General features: G+C 40.5%; 3 protein-coding genes across 4 annotated transcripts; 1 reads left to right on the top strand and 2 right to left on the bottom strand.

Annotated features, from left to right (window-relative positions):
• Nucleotides 1–640: 640 nt before the first annotated feature.
• Nucleotides 641–3250, top strand: LOC110953266 (akirin-2-like). The gene is made up of 6 exons (XM_022197184.2): nt 641–815; nt 1169–1342; nt 1539–1682; nt 1803–1952; nt 2374–2445; nt 2605–3250. The coding sequence occupies exons 2-6, from the start codon at nt 1171–1173 to the stop codon at nt 2613–2615; spliced, it is 549 nt and encodes a 182-aa protein (XP_022052876.1). The 5' UTR covers nt 641–815; nt 1169–1170; the 3' UTR covers nt 2616–3250.
• A 716-nt stretch (nt 3251–3966) lies between these two features.
• On the bottom strand, nt 3967–11416 carry orc3 (origin recognition complex, subunit 3). 2 transcript variants are annotated; one of them, XM_022196465.2, is made up of 20 exons: nt 11250–11416; nt 11064–11118; nt 10883–10980; nt 9163–9301; nt 8898–9002; nt 8631–8794; nt 8384–8523; nt 7980–8139; nt 7184–7297; nt 6949–7082; nt 6712–6775; nt 6503–6619; nt 6308–6387; nt 5770–5903; nt 5529–5626; nt 5314–5411; nt 5077–5218; nt 4848–4964; nt 4504–4583; nt 3967–4194 (listed from the first exon to the last, which is right to left on the bottom strand). In XM_022196465.2, exons 1-20 carry the CDS (start codon nt 11271–11273, stop codon nt 4089–4091), a joined length of 2169 nt encoding a protein of 722 aa, XP_022052157.1. In that variant the 5' UTR covers nt 11274–11416; the 3' UTR covers nt 3967–4088. The 2 variants fall into 2 exon arrangements, with proteins under 2 accessions (XP_022052157.1, XP_022052165.1); XM_022196473.2 differs by having other exon boundaries at nt 5529–5623.
• Nucleotides 11417–12853: 1437 nt separating this feature from the next.
• On the bottom strand, nt 12854–24820 carry znf292a (zinc finger protein 292a). The gene is made up of 8 exons (XM_022197194.2): nt 24625–24820; nt 22432–22586; nt 21450–21528; nt 21008–21143; nt 20647–20849; nt 20140–20276; nt 19577–19718; nt 12854–19424 (listed from the first exon to the last, which is right to left on the bottom strand). The coding sequence occupies exons 1-8, from the start codon at nt 24772–24774 to the stop codon at nt 13287–13289; spliced, it is 7140 nt and encodes a 2379-aa protein (XP_022052886.1). The 5' UTR covers nt 24775–24820; the 3' UTR covers nt 12854–13286.
• Between the last annotated feature and the right edge of the window lie 171 nt (nt 24821–24991).

Raw genomic sequence — 24991 nt, 5'->3', positions numbered from 1 at the left:
AAAAAAAGAAAAAAATTTGTCAGTAATTAAGTCAGCCAAACACAACTTTCCTTTAAATCTAAACATTTTATTCATCTAGTGTTATGTATTGGCTGGCTGGCTTGGCAATAATGCTCAGTTAGAAACCTCTTCAGACTTTAAGAAGTCACTGGTTCAGAGTGCACGCGGTACTGCCTGTGTGTGTGTGTGTGTGTTTTTTTGTATAATACTGCCTCCTTGTGGAGACAATTAGAAACAGTCTTTATTATGTGGCTTTGACTGATCTCAATGATGAAGTTCATCAAACAACAAAATGATGGTGAAATGTAACCAAACTACATAAAAAATATATAATTTCAGACGATTTAGACTATATTTTTACGACACACCAGCCTTTTTAACGCTCGTCACGATTTCTCAATTCATTATGCTTTATTACCATAAATAATATTGCCACAGCATCACGGATGGTGGCATTCCAAATTTTATTAAAAAATATCTATTAATAGGTATAAAGAAATTATTTTATTAGTTATTCTATTAAATAGGCATAAAGAAATTTCATGAAATAAATATTACAATAGAACAGCAAGTTTAACTTAAAGTGTTTCACTACATTACCCGGCATGCCAAAGTGTGTATTTCAAACGTGACGTCAGGAGCCGGAGAAGCCGACAGCCTCTATCACAAACAGGCAGCTAAGTTGCGTTAGCTAGCCCCTCTATCTAACAGTTGGCCTGCAGCTGGCTGATCGTCACTTCAACTTTTGGGAAGCAACTTTTACAACAACACGAGTTGGTGAACGCAGTTGGACAGATCGAGTTCTCCCCCAAAAGGTAAAACAAAAACAGTTTTTATCCAAATGTACACCACAATATATTCTGCTGCCAGTGGCAGCCAGAGCTAACGTTAGCTTTGTTTTCTTTTTGATTATTGGCTAGCAAGCACAGCTAACGTTAGCTTGCTAGCCAATATTTAAAGCCTGAACTGCGCAGTATGTTTAGCATGTGTGCGTCGTCAAAGGAAATTGTCGTTAGCAGAACAATTCACTCTGCAATTAGCGAGGCATGTTAAAGAATAACGACGGCTAGCAGTTAGTCAAAGTAACTGATGTTATCGCTTCATTACTGTCATTACTTGTTTCGGTATTTTGAACCCCCTCCTCTCCCCTCCCTTTATCAAACTGAAGTCATGGCGTGTGGAGCCACCCTGAAGAGGACCATGGATTTCGATCCGCTAATGAACCCTACCTCCCCCAAAAGACGACGATGCATTCCCGTGTCCCCGTCGTCCTCATCCCCTAGAAAGTACCTTAGCATGGAGCCCTCGCCATTTGGGGAATCGTCGTCCAGACTTAGTGCAGGTAATGTTTACTGAAAGTGGCTAAGTTAGCCTGCTTGTTGATCAGCCAGAGACCTGAGGGGTATTAGCAACATGTTGAGCCTCGCTATGACAAGCCAGAAAACAAATATTAGTAGACGTACTCAATGAGACTGCTGTTTAGACTTTACTGAATAACCTTTTTTTCCCCCTTTTCTTGCTTTCTTTTGACCCTCTAGAACAAATCCTCAACAGCATCAAACAGGAATACAAACGCATTCAGAAGAGGAAGCATCTAGATGGAGGCTACCAACAGTCAGAGTGCTGCTATTCTCCAGAATCCCCATCCCAGTCGTCTACTATGAATGTTTCCAGCATGCCAGGTTAGTGAATGACCACAGTCTCTGTAGGACAGACTGAGACCAACTGTGATGTTAAATCTCAGACAATTACAAAACACCACCTACATCATGATTCAGAAATTTTTTGTTTGATTTACGCAGGAACATCCTCTGGAGGGGTCTCTCCGACTAGAAAAGAACAGCCACTATTCACCCTTAGACAAGTGGGGATGATCTGTGAACGCCTGCTGAAAGAAAGGGAAGATAAAGTCCGGGAGGAGTACGAGGAGACCATGACTTCAAAATTGGCTGGTTGGTACACAAAAATCAAACAACATTCCACACCTTCAGATATTCAAAGTCCATGAGCATAATACAGAGAAAGACGGCAAATGTGAACAGTTTAAAAGATAAAACCTGCAAATGTTTTCCTTTTTTTCTTGGTACATAATTTTAACAGTAGTTGATCATCAGAATAGTTTTTGATCATCTTTCTGCCAATCGATTTATGTGCATATATTTTCTGCATGCATTATTTTCACTGCCAAGAACTGATCGTTTAGGTTATAAAAACCTGCATTAATGTCTTGAATTGCTGGTTTGAAGTAAAAAATAAATAGGCAAATTGTCGACAATTTTCAGACAAATTCCACTAATATAATCCACGTTTTCCTTTAGGCGTAACCAGTAGGCAGGAACAATAACAACGGATTTCTTGTTCCGTGTATTTCAGAACAATATGATACGTTTGTGAAGTTCACACATGATCAGTTAATGCGACGATTCGGAGAGCAACCTGCGAGCTGTGAGTTTCCCTTCTCTTTTTCTGCAATTATTTCCACATTCCATTGTCACTGGCATACTGCGAGTTCAAGAGTTTTGGATCTCAGTTTGAGCTCTGCCTTTGAAGTTTAAACTAACAAGTCTGGCTTCTATATTTTATTTCATCTCTCCTTTTCTCCAGATGTTTCCTGAGTGTGGCACTGAATTTTTTGCAAGACGGCCTTTCTCTTGCTGCAAGCTATCATGTGATATCTCATGAAAGAAAAGAAAGGAAAAAAAAACTCATCATTGTAAGAGATTCAGTTTAGCTAGTTCAAATGAAACTTTTCTTACTGTGCCATATATCTGTCTTTGGGCAAAGGTTTATATGAAGCTGTTGTCAGTTGTTACCACTCTGTTGTAAGCAACTAGGTGCTTCCTGATGTAAATGAATGGACCCTCTCTCTACCAGTGGCCTATGTTCCTCCAGCTGTACGTGTACCTACAGTTATCTCACTTTTGTAATGATTCCCAGCATTCCAGGCTTTGTCACTTGTTTCTGTTTGTTACATGTAAATACGATAAGCGGTGCAGAGTTTTACACAAGGTTTGCTGGTCAATCTGAAAGGAAGTGGAAGAAACACAAGTTGAACAGAGAGAATATGTTCAGAGTTCATCCTCTGTTCGTTGCTTTTTTTAAATTGAGCATAAAGTGAGCTAATTTGCTTTCCCCCCCCCTCCCCCTCCTTCCTACCAGTGTTTTATTTATTTTGAGTTTTGTTCTGCTGGTATCACTTTGAAACAAATGTACTTATTGGGAAAAAAACAATAAAAATCTTTTAAGAGTTGGCAGTTGTTCTGAAGATTTCTATCAACATTTGTCAGGATTATCTTGATAAATATTTGACTTAAGTGAAGCCAAATACATCAATTACTGTAGAAGATCTTTTCAGGAAAGATCCCAGATGACAGTTCTTTGTGAATAACTATCAACAACCCGATGTCAGTGATCCCACACCTGTGATCATAGACTTCTGTCAGTTACATACCATCTGTGCTTAACAGTTTATTGGCTTAGTTGCATAGCATTATGGGGTTTCTACAGATAACTAGAGCTGCTACCAACACACATGCTTTATTTTGAAGCATCAAGCACCTGACATAACTGTACTACTTTAAAGCTTCACTCAAGTCATTGGTTAAATCCATGAAGTGTGATCTCTCTGTATCAAAGTATATACGGTATGTATAATTCATCTTGTTGAATGTAATTCCTTCCTGTTTTAAAATGGCCAAACGTCCGCTTCTTTCAGAACACTAGAACTGCTCTGTGCTTCCCACTTACAAGTTTAAATCTTCAATTTAGAAAAATGACACATAAAAGCCAAACTGTGCAAGTTAATAGGATTGGTTCCTTAGGTATATGTTTGAAACCCCATAAGTCTGAATCCTCCTTTCTGAGGCTGTCGATACACTGCAGTATACATAAAGAAATGCTCAGCCATGATACTGCTTATTTCACTCCTAAGGTACAATATGGATAAAATGTATGGGACCAGGATGATCAGGTACTAACAGTGTTTTTTATTAAGAGAGAATAACAAAGTCATGACAAAGTTGACTGGAGGAAAATGAGTTCATATCCACAGCTATATACAGGTTTTTCTCTCCTTTTAATCGTTGCATTCAGCAACCTCCCCATGTGAGACGGGCTACGTGGTCAGTCTTCTGTTTGGTAGACTTGATGAAGCCCAGAAATTCCAGCTCTGACACAGAGCGGATGAAACGAGCGCTAAAGGACAAGCTAAGGAATAACTTGTTTGAATGCGTGCGAAGTTCTATCCAAAAGTAAAAGCTATTTGCTTTATGGTTTACTGGAAACTAGCAACCCGACTACTTTTGTCACAACTTTTCTACCGTACTTGTTCACTTTCAAAAGTTATGATCACAGCCTAAATACTGAACTACCTTTGAGATGCACCCAAGACAAAAGTGAGGTGATTCAGATCTCTGGTCACTTAAAAAGACAAACCTAAAATGTGTAATGAAGACACAAAGACCTGAGAGAAAAATATCTGTGCATCAAATTATGAAAGGATACTGTTTGACTTCATCCACTTTACCGTAACCGTCGGAATCTGGATCATTACCGTCAGCTGCTGAAACCACAGTAGCGTACGCCTGAAAACAACAAACTCATGTTTTCATTCCTGTCTGTCTACGTTATCTGGGGTCAAGATGTCAGATATTTGTTCTTCAGATCAATAATGTCACACTTGGAGCCTCATGGTCAATAAATACTCTTATTTAACTGGGAAAGTTTGTAAGGGAAAGTTGAAAGTCGCAGTTATTATTGTGCAATAAAATTTGTTTTTCCTTATAGAAATGTACATGTAAATTAAATGAAATGAGCTTATTATCAAATTACTGAGCATATAAACTCACTTCTAGCCAGTCATAGAGGTTGATCAGCCTGCCACACTCCAGGTGGAGCTTGTATGCGATGCAGATATCAGGAGCTGTGTTAGAAACCGTCCCATCTTCAGTCTTCAGGTTCTCATTCTATTAAAAAAAAAAAAACTGCTTAGATACATTTAGAGACTTTCATACTTTTCAATTCATACATTTCTGATAAGGGAGTTATACACGAGACAAGATTCTAAGCAGAATGTACCTGAAGATAATAATAGGGGCTGCTGAGAGCTGCCTGAATGGATGTACGAGGCGTTGCGTTGAGGTGGCGTCTCACAGTGGCAGACGAACTGTAGTAGCAGACTTCATGCAGTGTCTGCGACTCTGGGGGAGACAGATGGCTCCTGGGTGGGAAAACAGCATAAAATGAAGAAATGCAGCGTTCAGTTTCTATTTATGTGTTGCATGCTACATCGAGTCAGAGTGTCGCTCGTCTTACTTCACCAAACTGTCGATAAACTCAAGGGCTTCATTCCTCAGAATCTCAAAGGGACTCAGTTTCTTGGATCTCCGAGTCTCGTTCATCTCCAGCAGTGTCTGCAATCAGGATAGTAACGGAGCACACGTAGCAACAAAACACCAGTTTTACATTGCTGGAGATACATGCAGAGACGATAGGTGAAGATGATATGTGTAGTTGTACTGGTGAGTTACCTTTTGCAGCTGGAATAGGTCTGTTTTCTTTTGGAGATTTTTTATTGGAGAGGTGATACTGTCTTCCACACTTGGGGCCATTTCAGTGACAACTGCTGCTGGGAACAAGACAAAAGACAAAAAGTCGCATAAAATGATGGGTGTACATTTAAGTATCTTACTCCAGTTTTTTTTTTTTTTAAGACTGTCCCAGGGTGGAAAACAAATGAAGGAAATCTATTGTAAACTTTTTACAACTTACTGTCCAGCTGCTTGAATTTTGCGAGCAGCTCCTCCAGCTGGACAGCGGTGCTCTTCATCTTCTTTGATTTGACAGGTTTCAGGATCTCCACACATCTGCATAGCGAAGCAATCAGCTCATCTTTTGCCAGCATTCTGCAGGGAAAACACAAAAGGTTTACAACTGAATGGGACCGCAGCACCTCAAGTGGACGACTTCTGTTTGGGTTTTTGTTGGAGTAATGTCTGGGTTATTCAGGGGCTTCTTGCAGAACAAAATGCGTCAGACAAAAAGAATTTTAGAGCAGTTAGATGACTATTTGACCACCAGGAGGTGCAATAACACTACACATATCCCTGAACTGGTGGCCATCTGGTGGTAAAATATGTAACTGACACATTACATATTAGGAATAATTACTGCATATTACTACAAATGAGGTGTGCCTATGACAACACGTATTGTTAAAAAAGCAGGCTTGGCTCAAAATGCTGGTAATTTTTTTATGATGGTGAATGTCATCCACTTGTTGACTGATAAATTAACTATTCAGGCTTACTTGAGAAGCTTCATGGCCGACTGATAATCCTCATTCTCCCATACATTCTTCTCCAGACATGTTAAATGGAGCTCCCTGATCTGCAACACAAAATAATTCAGAGTTACATCAAAGCAGATGTGATACCAGTACTCAGGCAATTTGCAAAACAGCTAAAATATCAGATTGTTTAGCAAGAAAACAGCCAATGCTTGCCTGTTTTCCAAGAGGATATCGAGGTAACGCTGAGGTCAGAGTGTGGAGACACCTCAGGATGGGATAATAATTCTTGTGGTATTTGCGAAGTCCTTTTATCATTTTCCGACATGTCTCCTAAAAATAGACAAAACACAGGCACACATTTTGTTCAAAAGCCTCAAATGCTATTCTGTTCACGTATCTGTAAGATAAAATGAAGAATGTACCTTTAAATGATCATCATCTGTAATTAGATTGACCTGTTCCTGCGATTCCTGCTTCTCTACATACCTGCGATAAAGACGCATTCAACCAGATTTAAAGGTTTGGTTTTACATTTGAAAAGGTCGAGGTAAACCACGAGATAAACTGATAAACACACAAAGACCTGCCAATGCTTGCTGCAGGCTAACGAGTGGTGTGTTTCTTGTTTTGTGAGATGATTGTAGAAAGCGTGTTTGTACCTCTTGAATGAGGGCAGCTGCCTGATCCTCTCCAAGTCACGGTGACTGAGCTGCATCACGTTAAGCAGAGCCTCTTTCTTCTTACAGCAAAGTACACTAAGAGGCTGAGAGTGGAAGTGCTCCAGCAGAGCCAGCTGCACAACAACAGAGCAGAAATTTTGCCTCACAAGTTTTTTTTTTGTCTGAAGAACATCTTTAGACAGACTGAGGACAAGACGAAAGGCTTGTTTCATACCTGTAGGCCCTTGATGAAGTTTCTCACTGAGAAATCGTGGTAGAGGAAGATGCTAAGCAACACCTGCATCACTTTAGCATTGAGCTTGAAAGGGAACCGAGGTGTCAGGATCAGCTGGAAACAAATGAGACAAAAAAAACAAAAACATTTACAACCTTTAAAACTGAATCAACAGCATAGTAATGAATGTTAAATAAATTGCAGTTACAGTTAAACAAACAACAAAACAGTCTTTTAAAATTATTTGTTCTGAACCCATACCTCCTTGACATTATCCAACAAAGATACCTGTTGCTGGGCTATGATTCTGATGTACACAATTTGTTACAGGTGATAAAATGACTGTCTATTGCCTACTTACAATCTTTCAAACTGCCAAACACCACCTTAAAGGATCATTGATATCCTCAAGTCAAGTTGACAGACCCTAGAAACCCTCTAATAAAACACTGACAATGCAGAACAGGAGCAACTAAAAAAAGTAAAACATGAAGAAGCTGCAAGACAAACTTCATTTGAGATGTGTAGTACAACAGTTTTCTTTGTTACATTCAAAACTTGTGTAATAACACATTAATATAATGCTGGAAGTGTATGAATGTCAGATACAACAGAGTTTAATAAATTATGTAGCTGTGAGAGATAAGCAAAAACAGTTTCATATATGAGTAAGATTAAAACAGATGTGATCTTTTACTCAGAGATAACAAAAAGGCTTTCCGTTTTGGAAGCCACAACGTCATGCAACTCCAGATGAATGTCTTGTATGCTGTGCTGTATGTCGGGGTGAAACTACCTGGTCGATGACTGTGGCCAGGTGCTGCGTGCAGGACAAGGACTGGAAGAGCTCGATGCACAGCAGGGACGACACAGAGTGCGGCAGCATGCGTTGGATGGTGCTCGGTGAAGTGGCGATCCCAAAGATAAACATCAGCGGAAGACGCTCGATGTACCGACTGTAGAGCATAGTTGAGTTCTTAGAGATGTCAACTTACAAAGCCAAATCACTTTGTCAGTAATGTGTCTGTTTAGACAAGGTGATGGATCAGACTTTCCTTAGAGAGACATCTGCTGTAACACTAGTTTAGGACTATTACTAAACTATGATCCCTGCCTTCTGTAAAAGTGTGCAGATTAATAACATAATAAAATAACACTGACACCAGTAAATTACTCCACTCTTGGGACTCTCTTAGTTACCTGCAGATGAGAATGAAGTCCTGAAGAACTCTTGGGTTAAAAGCCTCAAAATCCTTGAAAATAATTACAACAGGAGGCTGCTGCTGCTCGTCTTTGGCTGGAGAACTGCGCTTTTTTCCAGGTGTGCCGCTGCTGGACTTCTAATATACCAGAAGAGAGTTTGCTTTGAAGCCTTTCTAATCAAACATCTTCATGCACTAAATGCAAATGTAAACCTGTGTACTCTAGCTGTGCTTTGTCCTCCTACCTTTGTTTTTGTAATGTACCAATCACAGAGTGCACTCAGAGAGCAGTGCACACTCTGGTGGAGCTGAGCGCTGGTCTGCTCAGTCTCCTCCTCCTCCTCTTCATCATCATCCACAACTGTATCCATCAGTCTCTCCAGGACCCTCTTCATCAAATGCTTCAGCGCTGAAATTATAAACCAAACACGATAGACTTGGAAGCACAAAATAATTCCTGACCCATGTTGTTACTCTAAAATGGACTAGCTATCTTATAACTAACTACCCACCTCCACATTCTTTAGCTTCCACAGAGCCCACATGAGGAGTGACGGACTGATGGAGCAGCTCAGAGAGGCTCTGGAAAGTCATGTCATGATCCGGGACATTCACACCTACAGAGGATATCAAAGGCAGGTCAGACCAGGCATAGCAGAAAACAGATGGAAATACAGAGAGTTTAAATGCTTCCATAACATTACAAATCAGTGAGGAGCTGCAATAGTGCAAGTATGAACTCTTAAGTCAGATATTACGATCTTATCAGCAGCATACCAAGCACAAGTGCTGCTGTGGGAATTTCACTGGCCCTCATTTGTGATGCCCAGTCGCCGTGTTGTCGAGCGGAGGAGCACTTCCTGGTGAAGTCCAGCAGGCTGTCCAAGATTTTTCTGTTGAGTTCATCCTGTAAAACCTGAAAAGAAGCACAAAAATATATTATTTGAACTGCTTGCTAAGTTTTTAACATTTTAATCATTGAACCTTGGTATGCTGACTAAAAAGCAATAATGGAAAGAAACCAAGTACATCTACTCATATAATGTACTTGAGTACAACTCTGAGGTACTTGTACCTGACTTCAGCATTTCTATTTCATGCTACTTTATGTTTCCATTAGGCATCTTTATTTCACTACATTTATGTCAAGTATTTTGAAGGAGAAGACTTTACAGAATAGATACGATAAAACACTATAAATCATGACACAAAGTTAAGAACATTCACCTTAATGCCTTTCAACCATGTCTGTATAGCTTTGGCTGCATGTCTGGGGTAATCGTCTTGCTGAAAAAAAATATATCTTATCCCAAGTCATAATTCTCTTGCAGACTAAGTCAGATTGTCCTCCAGGATTTGGCGATATTTTCCAGCATTCATGTTCCCCTCCGCCTTTACAAGCCTTCCAGGGCCTGATGCTGAGAGGCATCCCCACATCATAATGCTGCCACCACCATGCTCCACGGTGGAGATGCTGTGTTTGCTGTGATGAGCAGCGTTTGTGTATCCAGTCTGATCACCAAAAAGCTCAATATTTGTCTCATCAGACCAAAGAACCTTCTTGCAACTGACATTGGAGTCTCCCACATGCATCTGGGCAAATTCCCAGTGAGATTTCAAATGAGCTTTTTTAAACTGTGGCTTTTTCTTTGCCAGTCTTCCCTACAGCTTTGACAAGTGAAAAACCCGATCAACAGTTGTTACTGTAAGTACAGTCTCTCCCCCTCTGAGCCACTGAAGCTTTTAACTACTTCAGAGTGGTCGTAAGTGACCTACCTCACCAGTCTTCTTCGTGCCCAGTCATTCAGTTTGAGAGGCTTTCCAGCTCTAGGCACATTTAAACAAATGCCACACTCCTTACAATTCTTAATGACTGATTTAACTGAACTCTGTGGGATGCACAGTGAGTTGGAAATCTTTTTGTAGCCATCTCCAGACTTATATTTTTCAATGACCCTTTTTCTGAGTAGCCTGGAGTGTTCTCTTGTACTGATGAACCAGACTGAACCTTCCAGGTACAGGTGTTTTTATGCTGCAATCACTTGATACATGTCAGCTGCACTCAGGTGATCTGTATTTCACTAATTGTGACACTGCTTGCATTAACAAGCTGAACCTCTGCTAAATTACTTCAGTCACTTTAAAAGGGGTGAATATTTATACAATCACTTTATCTTGTGTATTTCTTAATTAATTGCAATTTCTTCTCAAAAAAGCCAATTTTACTGGCTATGATTCCATGTATAAAAAGCACCAAAAGGGTGAAACATCCAAGAGGGGTGAATATTTTTCATAGAAAGTGTATATACTAATAATGCACTGATTTTGTCACTGTTTTTGGTATCCCTAACATTTGTAGCACTGCCTAATCCAAACACGATGACCACTTAAAGGTGTTAATGTATGAAAATACATCAGGTTGTGACATCATCGTTGCAGGCTCTATTGTTTAAGACAAACTTTACATTACACGTTCTGTTGTTATATCTGTTCTTACCTCTGTGTCAGATTTGATTTTGTCCCACAGATTCTGACAGAGTTTAAACCGTGTTTCACTGCTCTCAGCTCCCTCACAGCCATCTATGAAATAACTCTCTGTGGAGGAATCACGTAAACACCGATTAGGACACCTGAACCACCTAACAGAAAACTTTCCCATAAACGTGAACGTATCTCACCCAAACTGAGACTCATCTTCTTCTTCTTTGCACTGGGCTTGAAAACAAAGCAGCCCTGTAACAACAATGTCCGTAAGTTTCATACAGTGTCATGTAGGTTATGAATATTAAATAATGATGTGGCCATGTTGTGACTATCTCATGAGCTTTTAAAAACATAACCGCGACTTAATTGATTCACTTTACCTTCGACACAGATGAAGTAGACATCTTGGCATTAGCAGCTTTAAACAGCAGCTTATAATTTTAATGTTTAGGTCAGTTTCATCCGCTAACAGTTGTATAAATATGCACAAATGTGTTTAAAATGACGGCTGGGTTTAGTCTTACATGGTATCTACTTCCCGCCACTGAGACGTTTACGGAAAGGGCTGCGTTCACGAACAAACAGCTGCGAGGGTGAGTGTGTTAACATTTTTGTCAAGTTTTAATGCATTCACTGAGATTTCTACTGACTTCTATAGCTTCATAAAAACAAGAGTATACAGTCTAGCGTTAGTTTAGCTTAACTACTAGCGGCTTTGTCACTTTACACCGCAAGGAAAGATATTTTTTTTAAAAACATCGCTGCTCTTGAACAAACCCTCAGAGCAGCTCCGGCGTCTCCTCACTGTCCTGCAGGTCCACGTTGGTTTAAAGCTGCCAACAATGGAGATAATCAAGATGTTATCAGTTTAAGCAGTATACATACCCTTATTTGGGTATATATTTAATGTTTACCGTTGTTAATCATCATTGTACAGTGAGAATTATGTGCATAATACATATTGTTGGCTGTCTATTATTTATTCTACAGGTTTTTTTGTGTTGTTAGCAACTTAAAATACAAATGTATTTGTATAGATTACAGATGTTTCTTATTCCTGTGTGCTAACAGACTGTCAAAAAGCTTTTGTATGAAACCTACAGCAGCAATACAGTTGGGTGACAAATTAAATAATAAAAAAAAAAACTCACCCTGAACCCCTGATCCCTAAAATGAGAGGATCTGGTTGCTGTGTTATTCTGGAGTGGGCTTTTTGCTAATATGGTTTCAGTCCTCTTGTCCCTTGTGAAGTGAAGAAAAGGTCACTGCAAATCAATGCAAAGTTAATGGAACATTTTTATCCTGATGGGAGTGGGCTCTTCCAGGATGATAATGCCCCCATCCATAGGGAACCAGGGGTCACAGAATGGTTTGATGAGACTGAAAATGATGCAAATCACGTGTTATGGTATCAAATCTCAATACAACTCAATATCTATGAAAGATTTTGGACTTACGTGTTGGACAGTGCTCTCTACCATCAGCATAATGCTAAATGAAAGATGATTTTTAAGAAGAGCTGTGTTCTTCACTCCAATACAGCTTCAGAAACGTGGAAAATTAATGCCAAAGCACATTGACACCATGTACCAGAAAGACACTTGATGTTTGTCATCCATCTGTATTTTTCATATAAGGTCTTGCAAATGTGTACATTCTCTAGAATGAAACACTGCCCAAGCTTAAAATGAATTTAAGTGATCTTTCTGTAATGATTTGTCATAATATTCAATATTAATGAAAAGATAAAACCTTATATATATATATATATATATATATATATATATATATATATATCCCACATTATGTCTACTTTCCATCAGGATTGTATACTATCATTCAAAATGTAGCAAACTGCATCATGTCACTGAGGGACTGTGCATTAGTTTTGGCAGGCTGCAGAGCAAATCTACTAAATCAAACTATATAAACTACAATAGAATTTACTATACAATTTATAAAACAGAAAATGTGCAGTCAGAACTTTACAAAAGAACCAGTAACATTTTATTGAACACTTTGTGGAAGACATGTAAATATTACAGATAGGTCTACTAGTGTTGAAAAAGGATAAAATAAATACAAACAGAACTTGAAATCCCATAGGGATATATAAAAACATAGTTTTCTTTAAAAGTCTCCATTTAGCAAAAGAAAAAAAAACATCTTCAGTACTAAGCATAAATACAAACATGTTTCTAAAATCTATGCCCTATAGATTACCTGGTTATTATAACTAACATACATACTTAAAATCATCCGAGACATTTTTTCATTAAGTACAAAATAGGCCATTTCTTCGTTAACTGTGACCATGACTGTTAACAGTTGGAAATCTGATGAATTATCAAACAAACCATTCTGCAGCATAACTTCTCAAATCCTGAGTAAGATTGAGTTGAAAACAAAATACCGGGCTATGATCCGCTGTAAAGCCACTTTTTTATTTTGACTATGGGCCTCATGTGTTGTAGCTGCTTCAGCAAAAGATCAGCACCGTCTGAAAATGTTTTGTCCATGACAATCTTAACATTACTCACAGATTTGAGATTTAGGGGATTTCTGAAGTCTACAAGATTCTCATAGCCTCTTAATTCATCAGTTATTTTACTTTTCATTACAGATTTCCTTTTGTATGTTTGCTGTCTTTTAGGCGGCAGTTCAGCACTAGATTTATCATTTAATTTGCGTTTGGAAGATTGGGTTGACTCTGAGGTTTCCAAAAACTTAAGGAAAGAGTCCTCAAGTCCTAAAGGCTTGAAAGACCCTGGCATAACCCCGTCATCACGTTGTTCTTGGGCTGTGGGGGTACCAGGATTTGAGTTCTCTCTTGAACTGTTAACAGTCGCACGGTTCCTCAGTGTCTGCATCCTCTCCGGACAGGCTGGTGTGGGTTGTGCAGGTTTTCTGGGACGGCCTCTTTTAGCTCCCACCTCTGTCCCAGTGGAAGCTTGAGATTCTGCACTATCCTCGTTGGACTGTTTGCTGTCCTCTTGGCCTACTCTTTCCACCGACTCATCTGGTTTCTGGTCACTGGGCTTTTCGGCTTCCTCTGGCTCAGTCTCCTCAGAGGATGAACTTGAAGCGCCCTCTGTTTTGCTTGCTTCTTTGCATCTGGCGCGTGAGTATTTTTTGCAGAAAATGAACTGACTTCTCTGGTCTTCAATGTATCTTTCCGTGAGGCCATGAGTGGTGTAATGCTTAAATATGCTTCTTTCTGCCCGCTCCACTGCATCACAGCCTATGATCATGCATGGGTACTGCAGGGCAGATTTCTTGGTGCACATGGCTGACGCCTCTTCGTGTGATTTTAGTGTCGGCTTTCCAAAACTAGTCCAGTGTTCAATGGACTTCCCATCTTTCTTTTTAGTGTTTTTCTTCTTCATTTTGAATTTGTTTTCTACATTCTCTTTCCCATTGGTAACCCCTGGGAAGAGCCCTATGGACTTAGTCCTTCTTCCGTCGCTTGTTTTGGGATCATAGACATAATCATGCTTTTTGATCAGGTGGCGAAGGAGGTTTGATTTTGTAGTGTACACACGGTCACATCCCTCATACTCACACCGGAAAGTTGGATCAACTGAGCCGCTCTCAGAGATGGCGATTTCCTTGTGGTAATTCTTTATGTGCTCGATGTAATTTTCCACAGAGTTAAAGGGGAGAGCGCACTCTGGCCGGTCACAGTTAAACGTCCCTATGGTCATGCTGGCCATCATGGATGTGGCTTTGTCACGGGTGAACTTATGAAGTAAGAGGTAATGTTGCACTAACCTGGTGATTCCCATGAACACTCTTGAACAGTTTTTCACTTGACATCTGACTTCATTATCTTTTCCTATGCTCTGATTGCTCTCCTTTGCATTATTAACAGCTGGCTTTTCAGTGTCCGTTTCAGTTTTGCTAGCAGGCAGGGATGCCTGATGCATGGCCCTGTAATGAAGAATCAAATTGTGCTGGATGGTGAATGCTGCAGTGCATCCTTCGTGAACACAGCGATATGGTCTATATGGACTGTAGGCATTGTCTGAATCACACATTTTCAGACTTAATCTTTTCTGAAGTTTGTCTTTCCTCTCATCCTTCGTTGGTGTGTTTTTGGAGCTGCTGGGTTTTTCTGGGGAGGATGAAGGAGATGCAATCGAGGACTTTGTCTCTTTTGCTTTACTCAAAGACACATCTGATCTTCCTTGCGGCCCCTTTGCTTTGCCAACAGGGCTGAGTTTCTCTTTCAAACTCGATTTCAGTTTCATGTCTGGACTCCTGTTAGTAACAGTCACTTTTTGTTGCTCTGAATCTTTTTCAGGAACAGGAGGAGCCATTTCCCCAAACGGCCTTTCAGTCAAGTAGTTTTGAGGTGATGGTAGTCGTGTAACAGTTAATACTTCAGGTGTCAAGCCCTGTTGGTCTGCATCTCCTGAAATGATTTGAGTAACAGCTGGATTGTTTTCATTGTCTGGTTGAGGTGCAATTGCAATGTCAAGTGGTTCTTGTTTTATAGGAGGTAATACAGGTGCAGGCTGCACTGTGCGACTGGTATTGGCATCAGAGGTTGGACGTTTAATCGCTGTCTCATCTTTATTTAACCTGAATGCACGTCTATTTCGAGCACTGATCCTTAGCTTCTGCATTTCTACCTTCGACAAACGATGCACTTTTTCGTAGTGAATTCTCAGTCCTGTTGTTCTTGTGAATGTTTTTGGACAAATCTGACAGGGATATGGAGACAGTTTGGATGGGGTTCTTTTTAGTTCTTCTATCATCTCAGGAGAATAATCATGCATCTTACTCAAGTGTTTGAACAGTGCCTCCTTTGTCATGAATGAGTACTCACAATCATCCTGGTCACACTTAAAAGGTTTAGATATCTTTTCAGTGGGCTTGTCATCACTTTTACTCAGTATTTTACTTTTTTCCACAATGGGGATTGGATTACAATGACTGACATTTTGCTCTAAAGACATAGCGTTCCGCATCTTCTCTTGGGCAGCCTCAATCAAATCCAACCTTTGAAAGGCATGTGAAATTTCCATTAGGTGATCCTCCTGATAAGGTACAGTCAGGGCTGGATTAGCCAAATCTACTGCCTTCTCTTGCTGGTTTTCAGGGGAAACTGAGAAGGAGTTTGAATAGTCCATTATATTTGTATTCTGGGGCTCCTGTTTCAACACCATAGGTGAGGTCAAAGTGGTCAAGCTACAAGATTCCTGTGAGAAATCACCATTTGGCATGTTGTATATTGCTCCATTAGTGTCAGGGACATGAGGGTCATTGAGGAAATCAAGAAATGATGTTGGCAGATCTGCTGTCAAGTCAATTTCATCTAAAGGTCTGCACTGTGAACGTTTAGATAGGTGACCACCAAGAGATTTGGTGCTTGTGAACTCTCTGAAACATCTCCTGCAGATGACTTTGCCATCCTTGATGATAGCCGGCCATTTGGTACGCTTGCTCAGTCTGCTGCGTTTTCCTTTCTGTGCATCGGTGTCACTGGCCTTGTCATCTAATGGGTTAGTGTCACAGTCAGCATTAGAACACTCCTCATCGTATGTGAAATCAGTATGAATGGCACTGTGTGGACTGAGCATGCCATCCACAGAGTTGTCCATCTGTTCATAACCAGGAGTTGACATATTCTCTGTTTTAATGACTACATTAGTAGGTTTTAATGGAACTTGAGCTTCTGGGCTCAGACATTTCATGGGAATATCAACTGATGAGCACTGAGTAAGACAAGAGTTCTCACTCTGATCATACGGAGTGTGGTAACTTCCTTCAGGAAGGCTGTCAATTGTTGAGATACTGTTTCCATTATCCAGTTGTCCTGTCAGACTTGAACTGCTTTTTCTCACATCTACATTTTCTCCAGTACCCTCAGAATGCATAAGTCCATACTGATGTCCTCCATTATGCATTTGCCCCCCATTGTCAAGCATTAGAGAACTGGACACATACTGAGACATCAAACTCGAATCTGAAGGAGCATGTGACACAGAGGGACTGTGTATAGCTGCCATTGAATGATCTCTATCAGATGGGAGAGACGATGTGGTTGGATACGGTTCTGCCTGCCAGGGAGGATAGCTGCGGGAGGGGTACTCATTCATGTTAAAGGCATCTGGATAGCAGTTATTCATAGGTGGTGAAGACCATGACTGAGACATGTCTGACTGCATCATTCCACTTGAATTGTTTTGGCTTCCCCAGCATGGGTACAAAGTAGGGTTTACCATTGGAGTGATCGGCACAGGCTCCATTGATGCAGGGTAACATTGGGCAGGTGAAGTTGAACATCCCATCGGGTAATCCATTTGCTGCATCCCAGGTTTGTTGCATAGTATCCCTGGCTGATTTGGGGGCCTGTTCCCCAGGTTTGGAGACTTAACCGGTGCACTCGGTGCCTTTTTTGCTGTAATTTTGGCCACTTTGTTATATTTCTTGGCTAATTTCCAATCTTCAAATATTTCAGGGTGTTGCTTCTTCACATGTCTAGACAGACTTTTGTTTGTACTGTATGCCCTTGTACACTCACTAAATGGGCAGCAATGCAGGTTCTCTTCACTGCCAGCAGCGACAGCGGGTGTGCTGGAAGGATATCCTTGCAGAGAACAAGGAATTTCTGTCTTGATTTGACTTGGAGAAATTATTTGTGGTATCGTTTTCTGAAATTCATTGCCTTGTACATTATTATGCCCTTCTTCCTGCTGACTTGCCACAGGATTTGTTGCACTGGGGACAGGATAAACTGGAGGCATATTGCTTTGCCCAGCCACATTTGGGTGCACATGTGGAGCTTCCGGTGGTGGATTTGCATCAGCTGGTACAGGGGTAGTGTTGGTCAGTGGAGTGTAACATTTCTCAGGTTCTTTTAGTTCAGGATTTGCCACTGAATTCAGCATGCTTTCAATCGAGTGTTTTACTTTCAGAGGAGCAGGCTCTTTAGCAGCCTCTGGCGATGTACACGGTGATGCATTTGCTTTTGATGCTTCCGTCATGGAAAAGTCTGTATTAATTCTTTCAGGGCAAACAACCTCGGAAGATGTGTCCTCTTTGCTTGGGGTGCTCTGGGGTGGTGGGTGTACTTCTGCAGCAGACAGAGGGTTTTGATTTGTAACAGGAAAACTGTGCACTGCATCATTTGTACTGTGATTCTGTTGATGAGACAAGAACTGAGACTGTGAGTAGAATATTTTACCACAGTTGTCTGTTTGACAGGTGTAGGTAAGGTAATGCTGAGCCTCGTGATCGTACAACAGGTAGGCCTCACTATAAACTTTGCCACAGTTTGGGAACATGCACTGGGCCTTGAATTCTGGGTGTGTTTTTCTGTGCATGAGAAGCTCAGAATTAGAATTGAAATTGGCCTTGCAATCAAGTTGTATGCAGATATATGGTTTGCTGCCACAGTGCATCTGCAAATGATCATTAAGATGTCTGACATTAACAAACTGCCTTCTGCAATACTGGCACACCACTTTCTGTTTTTGTATCTCTAAAAACCTCATGGCCTCTTCGTCGTCCTTGTGAGACCGGACATGAGCCATGAGGTTACGGAAAAACTTGAAAGCCTTAGAACAGTTTTTAACAGGACAGAAACAGTCTTGACTTATCTGCGTGTCAGATGTTGTTTGCTCTATTTTAACATGGGATGCCAACTGGTCACCAATTTGAGATTCAATTTTAACAGGGCTCAAGTTTGTCTTGGCAGCAACTTTTGACATTTTTGTTGGACTTTTAGGGGACTGAGGTGATTTGGTTACCTTCCTTGCAGCTTTCATTGCAGCTAGTCTCTCTTTGCAAGATTGCTTTACATGTGATGCTACGTGTGGTTCTAAAACCTCCCTACTTTCAAAACTGTCAGCACAAATTGGACAAAGGTACACTCCGTCTTTGAAATGCTTCTGAGCGTGGCGAACAATTCTGTGACCCAAGAACTCCTTGTCACACAAAACACAATACTGCATGTAGGCTCGCCAATTTCTGAACCGAGCAGACACAAAACCCTGCTCCCGAAGTTTTTTAGCCTCTCTGTTTTTCTCTCTTTCATCTGTGATTTCATTGAGTTCGTTTGTAGTGGTTAACAGAAAATCCTCCAGGTCCCTGTATTCAGGGAGTTTGCCAAGAGCACTTTCCACCTCCTGTTCGTCTGTGTCATTGAGTGTGTCAATAGATGACACAATAGCTGCCTCCTCGCCCATCAGTGCCAAGCAGTTGCGTTTCAGTGTTTTCCAGTCCCAGAACTCTGGATCAAAAGGCCACTGTGTCTTCAAGGCCAGCAGTAACTCGCAGCGTAAAGAATTGGGCACTGGTAGACTCCCGTCCTCCTCAGGCTTTTGGTCAGGTTCGTTGTACAGTGACTCCACAGCATAATACGAGTCAACAGTAGGCTGGAGGAGGAACTCTGTCAGCTGGCATGCACGCTTAACCTCTAGATCAGTTGGCAAGAGGCAGGAAATAGTCTTGCAGATGGTAGACTTGCTGTCTTTATGGTCACTGGAGGTCATTTTCAGAGCTTGGATGCACATTTCTACGCACACTGGCAGCCCCACCTCTCCAACCTCGGAAAGTAAAAAAGAAACATAGCATAAATGGTGAGGATTTTAATTAAAGGCCATGTTAACAGATGAAGCATCCAATGAGTCACTGCTTGAGTGAGTGGTAATGTCAAAGTTGTGGTATTAGCTACAAATGAGTAGACAATTTTTCTTACCTCATTTTGGATTACTTTGATGAGAAACAGAATGTGACAGACACTTCTGCAGAGAAGAGCCATCTCTTTACTGCGGCCAAGAAATGAATCAGCAGACGACTCTAAACGCATGAGTAGTTTACTCCAGAACAGCGTGAGTTCCCTGGAAAAGCGCACAAATCAAACTGTTCAAGATTTTGAAATAAAAGAGGACTGCATAGATTACTAAAAAAAACCCTAACATGTCTGCGTAGTTTATGTTAGACAGTGTCTGAGATAAAGAAGACATAAATCTAACAGAGTAACTTAATTATACTCCTATTTATTCCTTCACATTTGGCCTGTCTGCACTCAGATGGATAAAGACAAGGCACTTCAATCAAAATACACAGTCAGCATTTGCAATCCTGCTCAACGATGAGGGGACATTTGCACTTATGACCCCGTGTGTGCATGTTTAATTGCTCCAGACCGGCTAAAAGTCAGTTGCGTAATAAACATGAAATTGTCCCAAGACAGCTGTATTGGTAAGAGTAATTTTGCAAGTGCTTTTGTATTTGTCTGAAACAAACTGCAACACTCACCAGGCACAATAAACGTCTCCTTGGAGAAGTTGTCGCTTGAGAAAGGCAGTGCACAAGCAGAGAGCTCCTTTCTCATCTCCCTCTGACTCCAAGTTGCAGATCATTTCAAGAGCATCTTTACAGTCTATTGATGCAATCTATCAGAGAGAAAGTAAGAAAACAAATAGCAGGAGATTTAAATGGCTTCATATCTGTCACACTGAGCAGTACTGTGGGACATTTCATTGTGCTATGTCAGGAATGTGCTAAATGACGGATTTCATGTCGGTTCAATTTTGAAAAATAAACCATTTTGAGTCCTATTTGCTTATTTTAATAAGGCTTTCAACATAAAAAACACTGTAATGACAATATAATGTTACAATAAAAGCAGTAACACAAAAATAGATTGCTTGTACATTTGCTTTAATATTAGGCTGTTGATCATTTGTTGGAAGAGCGCGTTGTTTGCTTAGCTGTTAAAAATCAATGAATAATGTGTCAACAACAAACTGTCTTGTTTCTTACCTCTTCCATTAGCTGCTCCTGATTTTTTGTCATGCAGATGCAAAGCAAGTAGGTCTGTTTGAAGTTCCCTTTTCCTTCATATCCCGGATACTCTGAGCACATCTTTGCAAGGACAGCAGCTTTATCAACACTGTCCACTTTGATAAGGTGCTTTATTCGCATGTTAAGAAGCGCGGGACCTTCCATCTCAAGATATTCATGGACTGAAGAACAGACAGAGAAGAAGTGAAAAACTGCACACAAGGCCAAATTCAGACTGACAATTACTATGAGCACTTAACAATAGTTATTTCATGAAATTACAGCTGTATAAATTGGTGTGTCTCCAAACGAATTTAAAAAAAAAAAAGTGAGGACTAACCTTGCTCAGTTTGAGGAATTTGATTGGACAGGATACTGCTTAATGTGGTGTTGGACCAGACGCCGTCCTGCTGTGCCAGAACTGAGAGCAGGCAGAGCTGTGTGCTCCCACTTTCTTGCAAAAGGCTGTGTGCCAACTGCAATAAAAGACAAATAAATATGTAATAACTAAATTACTTAAACTTCAGTAATTCATGTGCAAAAATGTGAAACAATCAAGAATATGAAACCCCCGTTATAATGATGCCGCTGTACACTACTTGTGAACATGACATGCAGAAAGAACCCCCAGACCCAGACAACATTTCAACCTCTTTGTTTTACTACTTCAATGCTGAGCTAAACTAAATGCATTCTAATTACTAAACAACATTACATTGCTTATCACCGCAAAGATAAGCCTCAGAAATTTTTTTTTTACGCATAGCCCTGAGGATACTGACCTTCATGGAGGACTGAAACTCCTCCCATAAGGCACCAGGGACATGCTGGGGCAGTAAGAGCAGCAGCTCCGCACAGCTCCTGTGAATTCCACACAGTCATTTGTTAAAGCCAGATTTAGGTCAAGGATGTGCACACACTCCACAAAATAGGGATAACCATACAAGAATAACCATCCACGGACTGTGTTGCTGTAAAATCAGTGTCATGTTGGATGTTTAAACAGAGAGTGAACAGGAAAAATGGGGATGTAAATTAGCAGTGAAACATCTGTTAGGAGTGACTTTAGCTGTTATCAAATAATCCCTGTTGTTTTTCATATGGTGATAATGAAGAACAACAATAATGATGATCAGAATGATCAAAATCTGTATAGACAATTGATAATTAATGTGTTACATCCTTGACTTTTTTTAATCATGTCTCCAATTTCACTCATTTTGTGTATATGCAGCGCCTTCATGTGCAAAGTGTACTCCGTAGCTCATCCCAAATATGTCGCTCCCCAAGAGGTCCCCTGCATTTCTATTCTGCATCACAGCCTCGAGGCCTTCGTAACAGCACATTGTGCAAATAGCTGAGTGGCTCCTGTAGACTGTTTACAGAGTATTTACAAACTTTTCATGTCTAAATTTCCTTTGGGATTTGGGTATGGGTATGTTTTGTTTATTCTCATTGTCAAATGCTGTGCTTTTTTTTTTAAATATTCAAAAAGATAGGCGTCACTGTTAACAATGAGTAATAAGAAATCTGTTTAAATACAACAATACCAGTAGAACTCCAGATTTAAAACCCAGTGTAACCTCTTCATTACTGCTTTAACCTAAACACTAATGGGGATACTTTTACCAAAATATATTGCTATTATGGTTATGTTGTGAATTTGCAATTGACATTACAGTTCAGAAAATGAAAGTAAGAGAAATAATACAGGATTTCAGAACTTTAATTTCCACTGACATCCTCAGCACAGTTTCTACTCACAGTGCTAACTTTTCAAGTAGGAGTGGCACGTTTTCACATTCGGAGGAGAGACAGGAGGTGGCTTTAGCAAAGCTGAGGATTGCCAAAGTGTAAACCTCCAGCAAGGGCAGTGGATTCTCATCAGTTTTCCAGCGACCTGCATGTTCTACCAGAACCTGAGAAAAAACATGCAAATGCTGCAATTAGAACAAGGCACAGACTACTGGATGCTTTAAAGCAGAAAGGGTTAAGTTAGAGCAAATATTCACTCTGCATATTTTAGAATAAAGTGTGCATATAAGGACTGCTGAGCAAATAAAAAAAGGTTGGTGAAAAACATGTGCATGAATATTAAATATTTTTACATTAACAAATAACCATTCAAGTCGCCAGCCAACAAAATGCAGAACATTATCCTCGTTTTAAGCTTCCCATATTGAGAGGTTCAATTTTCTTCCTTTATTTTATGTTAATGTCTTCAGGTTCTTGTGTGACTGCATTCATGAAACAACCAATCTGATGCTGCCCCCTGACTGTGCTGGGCAGCTGTTGTTTTTTTCATTCCATAGACTAAAATAATTAATCTGAAATACTATCTGGGAAATTAATCAATAATGGATAATTCATAATAGCCATACTCAGCTTCTTCGTTAACTCCTGTCAAACATTTATTTATAATTTCTATAGCTTAGTGTGTCAATCCAGTTTTATAGGTGTAATTACATGTAGACAGATTCTGCTTAGCATTACCCTTAAACAAATTAAGGGTAAAATTCTTTTTTTTTTTATTTTTTTTTAAATGCAAGTTCATAATCACTGCAGTGTGTGATGGTAATTTTTTTGTGTAAGTTAAAATTTGTGGTTGTGTCTTGTACTAACAAGCCAAAATCAAGTTTTAGAATAATATGAAAAATACCTTACTATTATCAACAATCAGGGACAAATATAATAATAATGTGGAGCAATAATTGCCATGTTATTACACACTTGTGGCACAATTTACTACAGCTGTACATGCCTGAAACAACAAAGCACCAAAGTTATGTGAGAGAGAGGAAAAAAAGAATTTTTAGCCTCCATCTTTTTTTCTATCATTCAACTGAGCCAACGCCAAGTCTTCATCAATAACACATTACAGCATTTCTTCAACGCACGCTATTCATCCACTTCATCGTGAATAACTACATTATCCTCGCAGTTGCACTCCTCTGAAAGAAATCTATAACACAACTAAAATACATTCAAGCACAGCACACAGCCCGAGACTCGTCCCCTTTTTCTCAAATAACTCTAAAGTTGAATGAATTCCTCACCGCCGATTAGTGTGGGAAACAAACTAAAGCACAATCTCACGCTGATTTAGCGCGATGACAATAATCTGTGCTGCATCGCAGGTAAATGGAGACTTCGTATTATATTTACGTGATCAGCGCCAATTAATGAGCAGGATGTGTAATGGAGTCAGTGACCACTGCCACACTTTCCCCTTAAAAATCACTATCTCGGCCAGCTGCAGGCGGATTGTTTGCGTTAACACTCACACCACGTTTACATTTTATGCTGTTACTGGCTATAATACTATAATTAACATCTGCGGCGATGTGGATAGCTGGATTAATTAGTGCAAAAAGGCCCGGGCTAGCACCTTGGAAAAATCATTGCTCTTTCCGTACAATAAAACAGCTTCACAAAAGTAACCCCATTTTACACCAAGCTAAAACCTAAACAAGCATGGAGATGCAGCGTTATACCGTTTAAATTATATTTTCTATAGCTTTTACAGTTGTATATTTCAGTGCATATCAATGCAATCGCCTAGGAAAATCTCGCTAACGTAGCTATCCATTTTTTTGCACAGCATGACCACTGCACAGGACAGGGGGACCCTGCATACCAGCTAGCAACATTCATCTGCTATTAGCTATCTGGCCTGGAAAATACGAGTAATACATGCACAGTGGGCGTACACTGGCGTGACTTCTCGCCGCATGGATGGTCACATTTTGCAAATAAGTGCATGCCACAGACAAACATCACAGCGAGAATGGCTGAAAAGCACCGCGGAGTTTTTTCCCCATCTTGAAATGCCAGGCAGCTAGCGAGGCAGCTAGCTCTTTAGCTACATTGTTGTAGCAAACGTAGACGCGCATCCTCGGCCAGGAAGCCAGAGGGGCTGCAGGCTACCCGGGATGAGCAGCGGGATAACGGGCTAACCTGGCAAAACTCCTGGCAGAAATGCAGGGTGGCTTCCAATGGAGGCTGCGAGCTCTCTTTCAAAGCTGTGGTCAGACCCTGGAACCGCTCTCGGAGCTCCTCGATAGCTTTCCGTGTGTCATATTCCTTCTCTGTCTCCCCCTCCGCCATCTTCACAACAATCACGACCGCGTACGCACAGATGTTACGCTGCCAGACTCGCACACGCACGCGCACGCAGGGGGGAGGGGAGAGCACACTGTGTGCTCCACATAGATACTACTGATGTCAACAAAGCATCCGCGACCCCACAGGTACAACATTTACACTGTGCACACAGGCTGCCAGGCTCACATTTGCTCACCTCAGCAGGACTGATCCGGGTTTC

This window comes from Acanthochromis polyacanthus, chromosome 1, assembly GCF_021347895.1.
Source record: "Acanthochromis polyacanthus isolate Apoly-LR-REF ecotype Palm Island chromosome 1, KAUST_Apoly_ChrSc, whole genome shotgun sequence".
NCBI lineage: Eukaryota > Metazoa > Chordata > Actinopteri > Pomacentridae > Acanthochromis > Acanthochromis polyacanthus.
The sequence above is the reverse complement of the archived record's forward strand: the minus strand, read 5'-3'. Positions and strand labels throughout refer to the sequence as shown.